The sequence below is a fragment of the Octopus sinensis genome, linkage group LG16 (assembly GCF_006345805.1).
Source record: "Octopus sinensis linkage group LG16, ASM634580v1, whole genome shotgun sequence".
NCBI classification, from domain to species: domain Eukaryota; kingdom Metazoa; phylum Mollusca; class Cephalopoda; order Octopoda; family Octopodidae; genus Octopus; species Octopus sinensis.
This window is the reverse complement of record NC_043012.1, coordinates 8129922-8144921: the sequence shown is the minus strand read 5'-3', so window position 1 is coordinate 8144921 and position 15000 is coordinate 8129922. Positions and strand designations below refer to the sequence as shown.

Here is a 15000-nt window from a genome sequence, read left to right as displayed (position 1 = left end):
TGCCTATATATATATTATTCAAATGTATAAAAGACAGACAGGTAAAGGAACAACTTATGACGTGAATTAGTTTGACACTCGGGAAATATGGAAGTCTTTGATGTTTCGAGCCTATGCTCTTTGACAGAAAGGAATGAAAGAAAATAAAGAGTGAGAGAGAAAAAAATGTGTGTGTGTGAGTGTTTGTCTGTTTGTCTGATAATGTTTGCATTCTGTGATTGCATGATCTTTGGTTGGTGTTCTTCTTTGTCAAGAAATTGTCCAGTGGCTTCGCGCTTTCCAAGATGAGTGGAATGAAAATCCTTTGCTTGAAAAAGAGACATGAGTTGCCAGCAGGATGGGCATCTTGCTATGAAATAATTCTTCAATTACATGCATTTGTCTAACTCATGTTGTTTTAACTCAATGGATGTGAAAATAAACGACTGTTTTTGTGCATACTTTATTTAACCATAGGCATGGCTAAGTGGTTAAGTTCACTTCCCAGTCACATGCTTTTGGGTTCAGTCCTACTATGTGGCACCTTAGACAATTTTTTCTACTATAGCTGCTCCAAAGCCTTGTGAGTGGATTTAGTAGAGGGAAACTAAAAAAGCCATATATAGCTATATATATATATATATATATATATATATATATATTTCAAAAATTTAGCAAAAACTTACAGAAAATTTTACAAAACCTTAACAGACAGAAAATTCCTGCTGGAATTGAAAACATATCACCTGACATCTTGTGGCAGTTGCTAACAACATGACACAGTCAGGAAGGAGAAGCCTGAATGCGATCATAGAACTTGCCAGAAATAACAGCTAAATGTCTCTTATATCACTTTTTTCAGTTTAAAAAATAATAAAAGGAATCCAGTTCACATTAGATGCACCATCTTGAAGATGTTTGGTTGAACAAATCAACCCCTTTTATGCCTGATATTTATTCTATGGGTCTCTTTTGCTAAACTGTTTATTTACAGGGATGTAAACAAACCAACACTGGTTGTCTCACAGTGGGGGACACAAATATAAAGACATACATGCAAGTCAAAAACTTCCATGTCATTTCTGTCTACAAAACTCACTTTGAAAGATTTTGATTGGCCCGAGGCTATTGTCGAAAAAAATTCTTGCTGAAGGTGCCATGTGATGAGATTGAACCCAAGCTCAGTGGTTGCAAAGTGAGCGTCTTAACCACAACAGCCATGCCTGCATCTCTATATGCTTTGAATATAAGATGTGATGGCCACAGCCGGGAGAGTCTTTAACCATAGGTGTTTTAATTAATGCTGTATATATACTCACTACTCTTATCTTGTGATTTACACAGCTACACAGGCACACACAGACATTACCTGCACACACAGACACACACACACATGCTTACATACATAAGCACATACATATATATATATATAGTCTTACATACACACTCATGCACTTACATACATGTATGCACATACATTATTCCTTCCTTTTCTCCTCTCTCTCTCTCTCTCCCTCTCATACACACACCTTCCTCTCATCTGCTCCTCACTCCTTTTGATATTAACAACATAGCAATTAATGAAATATGGCTCTTTTCAACAGTGGTGGTCGTGGTGGTGGGGTGGTGGTCATTTAACCCCAGCACATCCCCTGACTGAGTACACTTGTGATCATAGGCATTCCGCCGATGACCATCGATTCCTTATTTCTTGCCCACAGTGAAACCTAGGGCATATCTAATGTGCCCAGTTCAAATATGACAAGGTGCAGATTTGAGGGAGATATTTTAGCTGCTGTTTCTAGCAGGGTGAGCCACCCTATAGAGAGGTCCCTATGTTGACTCATGGTGGTGGCAAGGATAGCGAGAGCAAGGACCCCTGTGCTGCATAGAGTAATAATGTGTTGAGATTAATATAGTCGGTGGTGGTGGCGGTGGTGGTGGCGGTAGTTGTGATGGTGGCTAGGGTAGTGGTAGTAGTAGTAGTAGTGATGGTGGTTAGGGTAGTAGTGGTGGTGGTGGTTGTAGTGGTGTTGATGTGTTGAGAGACAGCGAGGTGGAAATCCACTTTAAAAGCTGACACTTCATTCCAGATTTACAGTATTTGTCTCTGAACTGCTTCCACTGGAACACTGCTCTCTCTCTCTCCCTCTCTTTCTCTCTCCTTCTCTCTCTCTCTCTCTCTCTCTCAACCACTACCACTACAGTAACCACCACTTCCATCTTCTCATCATCAGCGCCATCATTACTGCTTCATCTCTCATCCATCAGTGTTGCTGCTTCTGCTGCTGTTGTTGTTGTTGCAAGTCCCAATGTCATCACTAATGTGTGTGTGTGTGTGTGTGTGTGTGTGTGTGTGTGTGTGTGTGTGTGTGTATGTGATGTAACCAGCTTCTGTCAGAAATACTTGCTGTGATCAATAACTTTACTGTTATGTCCAAACACAAATAATTGCTGTGTACACATGCACACACACACACACATACTTGCGTGTGTGTGTGTGTGTGTGTGCATATATATATATATATATATATATATATACACACACACACGCATATATACAAACAGGCACACACACATGTTCATTCATCCGTCTCCCTCTCTGTCCTTCATCTTCTGTTCATCCATTCGCCATCAAATAACAGTGCACAATAAAGCTGCAGTAAGCTGCACCTTTGCTTGCTACAGCAAATATTGTATTGTCAGAGTTGCATTTCCTGTCAGCTCCCACTGACACACACACACACACACAGAGGTAGAGTGAAGTGCAACTGCACAGCAACATGGAATGCATGCAAGAAAGAGAGGAAGAAGGTGGTGGTGGGTTAAATGTCCATTTTATCTGTTCTGTGTGAATGTTGTGTAAAACTGTTTTCTGTTAACTCCTTGGTTTTATAGTTGGAAGGAGGGAAACACACACACACACACACTTATAGATTCACGTATACACAGTGACAATCACACATGCTGTCACACACACACACACACACACAGACACAGCCTTACATGCATATAGTCTCTCTCTCTCACACACACACACACACACACACACACACACAATCGTAGATTCACGTATACACAGTGACACAATCACACATGCTGTCACACACACAGAGACACATATGCAATCTTACACGCATATAGTCTCTCACACACACACACACAATCATAGATTCACGTATACACAGTGACACAATCACACATGCTGTCACACACACAGAGACACACATGCAGTCTTACATGCATATAGTCTCTCACACACACACAGTCATACACACACACACAGTCATACACACACACACTGTCATACACACACACACGCAGTCATACACACACACTTATGCTGTCTTACACACACATTTTATCTCATGCACACATACACACATCTATGCACACACACACTTATGCAGCTCTTCACACACACACACACACACACACACATACTCATGCAGTCTCTCATACATAGTCATACATACACACTTATGCAGTCACACACATGCATACATTCACAGTGTGGTGTTTGATAATGTGTGTATGTCAGGGTATAGGCTGTGGCGTGTTTGATAAAGTGTCATATTCCATTTAGTTCCGCTGTTAGGATCCACTTTGCTTTCCATGCTCCTTTTAGTACCAGTCATTTACTTGGGGATATGGGTGGCAGTATACCTGGGTTGCAGTATACCTGGGTTGCAGTATACCTGGGTGGCAGTATACCTGGGTTGCAGTATACCTGGGTTGCAGTATACCTGGGTTGCAGTATACCTGGGTTGCAGTATACCTGGGTTGCAGTATACCTGGGTTGCTCTCCATTCTGTGCCCCTCCTCTCCCCTCTTTTGATAATAATTGCAATATCACATCTTAGAATGATGTTTAGTGGATGACGGGGGTGGAGGGATGTGAATAAAGGGTTGGGGGTGATTGATGGCACACAGTCTGGGTGGCATGTCTAAGGTAGGGGTGGGGTGGAGTTTGGGGTAGGTGGGGAAGGATGTGTGCATTAGAGTAAAATACATTGTGGGTAGATGGTGCTGGAAAAAGGCACGGGTGGATGGTTAGTGTGTCCCTTCTTAGATACTGGAACATAAGCATAGCAGCAGGAACTATAACACCTGTACTGAGAAGATTATGTAGACGATGGTTATGATGATAATGATGATGATGATCGATTGGTTAATTATTATGATGATGATGATGGTGGTGGAGATGACAGAATTGATAGAGCACCAGGTATAAAAATGCCCTGCTGTGGTATTTAGTTCTGGCTCATTACACTCTGAGTTCAAATTCAGCCAGTGCTGAGGTCAGCTCTGATTTTCATCCTCCTTGGGTCAATAAAACAAACAGGATGAGCAGTGTGGGCCTCCCCTCCCTCCCCCTTGGCTAATGTTAAGAAATCACCATCATCTTTATTGTTGTTGTTATTCTTATTATTTGTTGCTATGCTACAGTGAAGCTGTCGCTGTTTTCCACAAATTGATTATTTAATCCATTGGAAAAACATTTTCATTTCTGACAGCTTTTAATTTTGCTCTAATCAAATTCAGCAGTCAGTACAGTCAATACCTCATGATAAAACTGTACTGTAGTAGTACACCTTCCACTACACTGGACTTTACTTGCACTTATACTACTTCCATTACATTGTATGGTGGTGGTACTACTACTACTACTACTACTACTACTACTGTATTATAGTTGTATGACTTCCAGTACACAAGTCTGTATTATCTGTAATATACCACACCATACAGTGCTGTATGTGTGTACATATATAATACATATCAATCTATATATATATATATATAGGCGCAGGTGTGGCTGTGTGGTAAGTAGCTTACCAACCACATGGTTCCTTGGGCAAGTGTCTTCTACTATAGCCTCAGGCCGACCAAAGCCTTGTAAGGGGATTTGGTAGACGGAAACTGAAAGAAGCCTGTTGTATGTGTGTTTGTGTGTGTCCTCCCAACATTGCTTGACAACCGATGCTGGTGTGTTATGATGATTATGATATAAACCATTTACTGTCTGTTTTCTTTGTCGGTATGGGTTTGATGGTTTCACAGGAGCTAACAAACCAGAGAGTTGCGACAGTCTTCCATTGCCTGTTTTGGCTTGCTTTCTATGGCTGGTTGCCCCTCCTTGTGCTAACAACTTTACAGTGTACTGAGTGCTTTTTACATAAGACCAGCACAGGTGCTTTTTTATGTGCTTTATATATATATATATATATAACAATAATAAATCTCTGAGCGAGATATAAACAGTAACTGCTCTATAACATAAGAGGGATCAGCCATCTGAATGTGGCTAGGGTCAGGGCGGGGTGGTGGGGGTGTTACTGATGCATTTAGCCCCAGGCGAACATCAACGTCACCAGAAGAGCTGACACCGAGATGGTGTCAGCTCTTCTGGTGACGTTGATGTTCGCCTGGGGCTAAATGCATCAGTAACACCCCCACCACCCCGCCCTGACCCTAGCCACATTCAGATGGCTGATCCCCCTTATGTTATATATATATATATATATATATATTCTTTTACTCGTTTCAGTCATTTGACTGTGCCGTGCTGGAGCTCTGCCTTAATAATATATATTATTCAGTAAACACTTTGACCATTTCTTATATGTTTATCTTAGCCCTTTCTGCGCATGAATTATCCCTAGGACATTACTTAGGATTTGTACCTGACTTCCTTGTACAATATATTTATGATAGTGGATTCTCCCACTTCTAAGTGCTTAACAATGACCTCCATTGAGCAACCAGGAGTTGTTGTTCATTCTTGCTTCTGCTGGACAGACTCGGCTGTCTTGATGATGTCTGATCACTGAAAGTGTTTTTGTCCCTTTGCCACAGATGATAATATATCCCTCAACAGAGACATCACCACCAGTTTTTTTTTTTTTTTTGTACTCCTGACCCTGTATGCGAGAAGGACTTGTTTCACCTTCAAGGAACTGGCCATGAAACTGTGGTTAGTGGCTAGCTAGAGGCTCAAGCACAGCATGCTTTTTTGTTTCTTTGTCTCAGGTAGGAATCTTTCTGGATGCTGTCAATACACCTGAAAGAGAAACAAGAAAGTTCTAAGTTTGCTGTATTCCACAAAGCATTATGTTAAATCATCAGCCATTTATAGCTGCCTGGTGAAATGATCTCATAAATACCTTGCAACATCCTCATATATATATATATATATATATATATATATTTATGAGCAGGCTATCAGATGTTGCTACACATCACTGGTCACAATGCGCTTCGCATTGCTTTAGCCTTCAAATCACGCCACCTCGCTGGCTAAGCGAGCAGGCCAACAGAGGAAAGAGTGAGAGAAAATTGTGGAAAAAGAGTACGGCAGGGATCGCCACCCCCTGCTGGAGTCTCGTGGAGCTTTAGGTGTTTTTGCTCAATAAACACTCGCAATGCCCGGTCTGGGAATCAAAACTGCGATCCCACAACCGCAAGTCCGCTGGCCTAACCACTGGGCCATTGCGCCTCCACAAACACACACACAATGTATAAATCATTGCTTTAGATGCTACTACATACACATGATATACATGTGTGCGTGTATGTAGATTGTATATATTGTTTGATGTTAGTAGTAATTGTGTTCCTCGTTTATTAAAATAGACATTAAGTGACAATGATGGTGTTGATGGTTTTGGAAACCCTAAAAACAGCAAAAATAGCAAAGGGGAAAATGCTTCTGAAAGTGAGCTCATTAAATTCCTATGAAATAACTGATCAATATAAGTTGTCAATAACAACAAGAATAATAATAATGGTTTCAAATTTTTTCACAAGGGCAGGAATTTTGGAAGACGGGACGAGTCAATTATATTCAGTTGGTACTTTTTTTATCAATTCTGAAAGGATGAAAGACAAACTCTGAAAGGATGAAAGACAAAGTTGACCTCAGCAGAATTTGAACTCAGAAATGTAGCAACTGGCGAAATCCCGCTACTCATTTAGCCCAGTGTGCTAACGATTCTGCCAGCTTGCTGCCTTAATAATAATTATTATTATTATAATAATAATCTTTTCATCTAAAGACACAAGGCCTGAAATGTTTTAGGGAAGGAGACTTGTCAATTACATCGACCCCCACCACCATAGTGTTTTAGTGGTACTTAGTTTATCGACCCCAAAAGGTTGAAAGGCAAAGTTAGCCTTTGTGGAATTTGAACTCAGAAACTTAGTGATGGGCTAAATGCTGCTAAGCATTTTGTCCAGCGTGTTAACAATTCTGCCAGCTCACCACCTTAATAATAATAGTAACAATGATTATTCTTTCTAATTTTTAGCCAAGGCCAATGATTTTGATGGAAGAGGCATAATCGATATCATTGACCCCAGTAGTTAACTGGTACTATACTTTATTGACCCTGAAAGGAGGAAAGGCAAAGTCAGCCTTGGTAGCATTTGAACTTGGAATGTAGAGATGAACGAAATGTTGCTAAGCACTTTACCTGGTGCTCTAACAATTCTACCAGCTCACTGTCTAAATAATAACAGTAATAATAATAATAATAATATCAAAAATCTTGCAAAACAAATATATATATTTCTTTACTACCCACAAGGGGCTAAACACAGGGGACAAACAAAGACAGACAAATGGATTAAGTCGATTACATTGACTCCAGTGCGTAACTGGTACTTAATTTATCGACCCCGAAAGGATGAAAGGCAAAGTCTTCCTCGGCAGAATTTGAACTCAGAATGTAACGGCAGACGAAATACGGCTACGCATTTCGCCCGGCATGCTAACGTTTCTGCCAGCTCGCCGCCTTCTTGCAAAACAAATATATAAACGTAATAATAACGGTCCTTTTGACTAAAGGCACAGGGCCTGAAATTTGGAGGGAAGGGATTAGCTGGTTTCGTTGACCCTAATGTTTCAATGGTACTTACTTAATTTGTTGGCCTCAAAAGGATGAAAGGTAAAGTTGGCTTTGGTGGAATTTGAACTCAGAATGTAGAGATGAACAAAATGCTGCTAAGCATTTTGCCCAGTGCGGTAATGATTCTGCCAGCTCACCTCTTTAATAATAATGTCGATGGTGGCGGCGGCAGCGACGATGATGATATTTTCTGCTATAGACACAAGGCCTGGAATTTGGAGGGAAGGAGTAATCGATTACATTGACCCCCAGTACTCAACTGGTACTTTATTTTATCAACCCTGGGAGGATGAAAAGTGGAGTTGACCTCAGCGGCATTTGAATTGTATAACTGGAAGAAATTCTGCCAAGCATTTTTGCTCAGTTTGCTTGGGATTCTGCCAGATGACTGTTTTATATAATAACACTAATAATAATAATAATAATGATGATGATGATGGCCCAGTTTTCTTTGGTTGTCTGCAGTGGATTAGAAACTAACAAATAGATTGAAGTTGTAATTACTCTTTTACTTGTTTCAGTCATTTGACTGCGGCCATGCTGGAGCACCGCCTTTTAGTCGAGCAAATCGACCCCGGGACTTATTCTTTTGTAAGCCCAGTACTTATTCTATCGGTCTCTTTTGCCGAACTGCTAAGTGACGGGGACGTAAACACACCAGCATCGGTTGTCAAGCAATGCTAGGGGGACAAACACATACATACAAACACACACACATATATATATATATATATATATATATATATATTATATATATAATATATATATACGACAGGCTTCTTTCAGTTTCTGTCTACGAAATCCACTCACAAGGCATTGGTCGGCCCGGGGCTATAGTAGAAGACACTTGCCCAAGATGCCACGCAGTGGGACTGAACCCGGAACCATGTGGTTGGTAAACAAGCTACTTACCACACAGCCACTCCTGCCAGAATGACCATTATCTTAACCATAACCCCACTTAGAACTGCTACCAGTTCTTCATTACATCACCACCACCATCATTGCTGCCACCAGTTCCCCTTTTAGGAGGCTGAAGTAATGCTGTTATGCCAGAGTGTAACAACAGGCAGCAGCTTGGTCCTTAACCGACAACAACAACAACTGTATCACAGATAAATAGTACAGTAATTCGGTGTTGGTGGTGATGTAACATTAGGGGCTGGGTGGAGCCTTAACCGGTGGCGGCTGGCGGCAGTGGTGACATAACATTAGGGGCTAGGTGGAGTCTTAACTGTCAAAAGCAGACATTTAATATTATCTACTGCTTCCTTGAACTCTCATTACTACTACCCCTCTCTTTCTCTCTCTCTCTTTCCATCCTTCTAACACACACATACACACACACACACACACACATTCACACACACACACACACACACCACACACACTACAGTTGTGCTATTTATTCCTTGATCGTTAGTCACATCACTTCATCCCTCGTCTCGCAAATAATTAGAGTTGCTGAATGAGAACTTGTGACTACAAATAAATTACACATGCTTATGTGCTTCCATATTCTCTTATACATGTATATATATATACACACACACACACACACACACACACGCATCATGTGCATACCTGTGTAGAGGTGAATATTTCCGGCATTTACAGCTACAAAAACCCCTGCAGTAGGGGTTTAAAATCACTGATCAGGAAATCATAAACAGAGTTCTCGTTATGTTAGCAAACCACATTGTGTGTGCGTGTGTGTGTGTGTGTGTATATATATATATATATATATATATATATATATATATATATATATACAATGAACTCAGCCTTTTGTTTTATGCATATATGTTATCTATAATAGATGTGGTGATTTCTAGTCTGCTCTCTCATGCTAACAAGACACTCTGTGTCTGAGTGTATCTGGAGGTGTGTTTAATATTCTATCACAGCTGTCATTGGATGATTGATTATACATACATGTGTGTGTCTGTGTGTCTGGGGACATACATATGTTGTGACCCATGCATAAATATCTTACATATTAACGTTGAGTGTATACATGCTCAACAAAAATATTTACTTACATAAGCACATTTGTGCGAGAGTGTGTGTGTCTGTATGTATAATATATGTTATTTTATTTGTGTGTGTGTGTGTGTGTACACACCTCCCTCTCTATATATCTATCTCACACACACACACACAAATATGTGTGTGTTTGTGTGTGTGTGTGTGTGTGTACCTACTTAAGCTGTGTAGTAATGTAGAGGCAGAGTAAAATGCGCACTGGGGACTAATGAGATGTCTTGTTACCTAGGTGACATAATTAGTACGGGGATGGCTTTAATGGATGGTGGTGGTGGTGGTGGTGGTGGTGGAGACGGCTGAGGCAGATGGTTTAGAAGAGAGTGGCATGGTGCAGTGAACATGATTCAGTAGCAACAAAGAATCTGTCCTTTTAGAATGAGAGGGAATTGATATGAGACTGTGATTGTAAGGGGACAGTAAGTAGGAGGTGTGTGTGTGTGTGTGCACAGTGGTGTGTGGTAGTGAAAAATAGATGGTGAATGTAGGAGATTTATATGTGATGCTTGTGTGATGATACATGGCAGTGAAGCATAGACAGCGGATAAGAAATAATGATTGAAAATTCAGGTCTTCCGTTGCAATTCCAATGTGGAATTCTGACTTCTTTAATCCCTGTTGTGTGTGTTGTTGCAATAAACAACCTAATATCATCAAAATTCTTGCTAAGGTGGCGAGCTGGCAGAATAGTTAACACATCATCATCATCATCATCATTTAACGTCCGTTCTCCATGCTAGCATGGGTTGGACAGTTCGACTGGGGATCTGGGAAGCCAGAAGGCTGCACCAGGCTCCAGTCTGATCTGGCAGTGTTTCTGGTTAAAATTGCTTTGTGGAATTTCATGTGTCTTTATGGTTCCAAGACCAAATTCCACTGAAGTCGACTATGCTTTTCATCCTTTGGGGGTTGATAAAATAAACATTAGTTAATCACTGGCATCAATGTAACCAACTAGATCACTTCCCCTAACATTGCTGGCCTTGTACAAAAATTTGAAACCAATATTCTTGCTAATATCAGCAACATTCTCTGCATTTGTCCTCATCATCAATTATTGTGTAGTAATTATTCAGCTAATTAAGATGTATTTATAAACAATTTAAGATAAAAACAGATCAACTGTAACAATTGAATTTCATTAAGGATTATTTGTTTTTTTGTAAGTTAAATACTTGATGCATTAAGCACTAAATCCAGAAGCTTGAAGGCTAATTGTGTGTGTATGTACCTGATCTGAAGTCGGAGCTTAGCAGCAACAACAACGACAACAACATCAATCTTTAATCAGATCTATCAGGTTGGAATTCTAGTTCCATTACAGCACATTTTTGCTGACAATTTATAATTCTCGGGTTATTTCTGCCAATTAGTACAATCTTCTGTCTTTATCTCTACCAACTGTTGTAACATTTACCATTATTTCTACCAATTAAAGGTGACGAGCTGGCAGAATCGTTAGCACACTGGGCAAAATGCTTGGTGGCATTTCATCAGTCTTTACGTTCCGAGTTCAAATTCCGCTGAAATTGATTTTGCCTTTCATCCTTTCAGGGTCAATAAAATAAGTACCAGTTGAGCAGGGGGTGGTTGGTGTAATCGACTTGCCCCCTTCCCCAAAATTGCCGGCCTTGTGCCAAAATTTGAAACCATTATTTCTAGTAATTCTTGTAATTGTTATTATAGTCTAATAATGTTATATTTACTAGATCAGCAACATGGTGAGCTGGCAGAATCGTTAGCTCCCTGGGCTAATGGCTTAGCAGCATTTTGTTCATCTTTACATTCTGGGTTCAAATTCCAGGATTAAGGCGGCAGTAAGCTGGCAGAATTGTTAGCACGCTAGGTGACATTTCATTCATCTTTACATTCTGGGATCAAATTCCACCTAGTTCAACTTTGCCTTTCATCTTTCCAGGGTTAAAATAAGTACCTGTTGAGCACTGGGGAGTGGGGGTCGATATAACTGTCTTACACCTCCCCTCAAAAACTGCTGGCCTTGTGCCAAAATTTGAAATTAATATTTACCGGATAATCTTCTTTCTATTGCTTCTGTAATAATATATTTATCATTCTTTGTTTATCTACAGGTGTCCTTGTTATCAACGTCACATGGAGAGGGAAAACGTATGTCGGAACGCTACTAGATGCTACAAAACATGATTGGGCCCCACCCAGGTAACTGCTGTTTTATTTTTAATTTCACTATTAGCTTCTCACAGAAAAACACTTAAACAGGGTTAAAAGTCAGTCTATGGCTATAGTTAAGTATTTCCAGTTAAAATAGTTAATAAATACTTAACTAGAGGTAGTTTAGTTTTTCTAGTTCAACATCTTTTAGTTGAATCTTTTTAGTTAAGCATTTTTGGTTAGTTTTAGTTACATATTTTGGGGTAAATGTCTTTTTAATTGGGTAGGTTTAGTTAAGTATTTGTGGTTAAATATTTTAGATGTGTTCACGGAATGAAACTGTTGCTTAAAAACTGGCATTGTAAAATATTCAGAGATATATAAAAAAAAAAAAATTGTAGTGGGGGTTTAACAGGGTATCACCTTGTTAGATTGCATTGTGGTGGAGAGGTTAGCAAACAACTTGGCTGTCTCTGTTCATCAGAAGCTTAGCTTTTGCCAGATGGCACAAACCAATAAATCAATCTATTTTTGTTGTCACATTCAGACCATCAGTGCGGCGGCGGCGGCGGCAGTTGTAGTAGTAGTAGTAGTAGTGGTGGTGGTGGTGGTGGTGGTTGGAGTTGATGGGAATGAGTTTTGACTTTATGGCAAAGCAGAGACAAACACGAAATACATAGGATAGTAATTCTTAATGTGAACTCTCTGAGGAACTGAAAATTGTCGATGATATTTAACAATATCCGCTGCTGTGAAATGGAATTACAGCAAGTGTAGAATTCCTCTGCAATTTACCATATCAAGATGTCTGTGGAATAACCGAAGTATAAAGTGACATTTCAAATTCAACTTCTCCAAGCATTGCATGAATAATTGAGGAGAATGCTCTCCCATCACATCTCTGGAAATGAAAGAAATTCTTCATCTTTACAATTTAATATTTATCAAACACTCATCATTTCTGTTGTCATGGAAACACCAGGGAGAATCATGTGTGATATTTCATAAATAGTTTGAACTGTGTCCACTGGTGATGTTTTGGGTCGTTAAGAATGAATTAACAACGTTCATTTGTAACACACACACACACACGCACCATTGACATAATTACTACACGTGCCACGTCTGGTCTTCTGTGCCACTGTAAAACTGTGTAACATAGCCATCGGTCTTGTTACTTTACATAAACTTTGTCTTTCCTTCCTTTGGGTGGGTGGGGGTATACCATCATCATCATCATCATTTAATATCCATTTTCCATGCTGGCATGGGTTGGATGGTTTGACAGGAGCTGACCAGCTGATGGGTTGTTATACTTATGAAGCATGACCATCGAACATTGGGCCTCACTGAGGCAATGACAAGTGACTGAGACCTTTGAGATGTGCTGTGCTTGAGAAGACCTAGCAAGCCAAGTGAGACCATAACTGTGGCCTATGCCAGTGCTGTATAACCAGCCCAGTTAAGATTACCCTTCCATCATTGGACAATAAACTATGCTTGCGAAGACCTGTTGAGTGAAATCACTGTCGTGTCTGATGACAGTACCGCCTGATTGGCACCTGTGCCAGTGGAACGTTAAAAGCACCGTTTGAGCTTGATCATTGCCAGTGCCGCCAGACTGGCTCCTGTGCAGGTGGCACATAAAAAGCACCATTTGAGCGTAGCCGATACTAGTACTGCCTGACTGGCCCTTGTGCCGGTGGCATGTAAAAGCACTCACTAGACTCTCAGGGTGGTTGGCGTTAGGAAGGGCATCCAGCTGTAGAAACTTTGCCAGATCAAACTGGAGACTGGTGCAGCCTTCTGGTTCACCAGCCCTCAACTGTCCAACCCATGCCAGCATGGAAAGCGGATGTTAAATGATGATGATGATGATGGTGATATATATATATATATATATATTATATATATATATATATATATACATACATATATATATGTATATATTTGTGTGTCTGTGTTTGTCCCCCCTCACCATCGCTTGACAACTGATGTTGGTCTGTTTATGTCCCCGTAACTTAGCAGTTTGACAAAAGGAGACTGATTGGAATAAGTACTAGGCTTACAAAGAATAAGTCCTGTGGTAGATGCTCCAGCATGGCCACAGTCAATTGACTGAAACAAGTAAAAGAAAATAACAGAAAAAATACAAAACTTTCAGAAATAAAGAAAATGGTCAGGAAGAAATTCTTTTAGATATTTCACATTAAATGTTTAAATTTCAATTGGTGAGCTGGCAGAATCATTAACATGCTCAGCAGTGCACTTAGTGACATTTCATCCACCTTTACATTCTGAGTTCAAATCCCGCTGAGGTTGACTTCACCTTTCGTCCTTCCAGGGTCAGTAAAATAACTACCAGTTGAGTACTGAGGTCAATGTAAATGACTTACCTCCCCTGAACTTGCTGGCCTTGTGTCGAAATTTGTAACCATTATTGATAATCCTAGTGGTTCATGTGTTTGTGCTCACAATCGCTAGATTGTGATTTCAATTCCTGGAGTGAGTGGTGCATTATGTTGCTCTGCTATCACTTCAAATCCCTGATGCGTAGCATACTTGTGCACCTCTTCAGACAATTTTGATTTGATGGAGAGAGTGAGCTAATATGCAGCACGCACATTCGATCACTATAAACAAATCATTCGTGCAGATTTTTCGGCAAAAGCTGAATGCTCATCCATCGTCTTCGAGAGGATAGTCCATCATTGCCATTATTATTATTATATAAGGTCAGACACTTTCCTCTTTGGCTCAGGCCTCATCAACTTTTTCAAGTTTCACTTGAAAAGGAAGATGAGAGTAGAGAGGGAAGTGCTGTCTGATAGCAAGTTTGCTGAAAGGTGGATAAATGTCGCAAGAATGGCCAGTGTGAAAGGAGCCATTCTGAGGTTACACCTGTGATTTAAAAAGGTAATATAAAAGGAGAAAGGGG

At 40.1% G+C, this 15000-nt stretch overlaps 1 protein-coding gene across 1 annotated transcript in view; it reads left to right on the top strand.

Moving 5' to 3' along the window:
* LOC115220564 (zinc finger protein 609) overlaps positions 1 to 15000 on the top strand; it is a 188338-nt gene that overhangs the window by 138054 nt on the left and 35284 nt on the right. The window contains exon 4 of the mRNA XM_029790713.2: positions 12023 to 12110. Within this exon, the coding sequence (XP_029646573.1) occupies positions 12023 to 12110 (88 nt within the window). The remainder of the gene's footprint in view (positions 1 to 12022; positions 12111 to 15000) is intronic.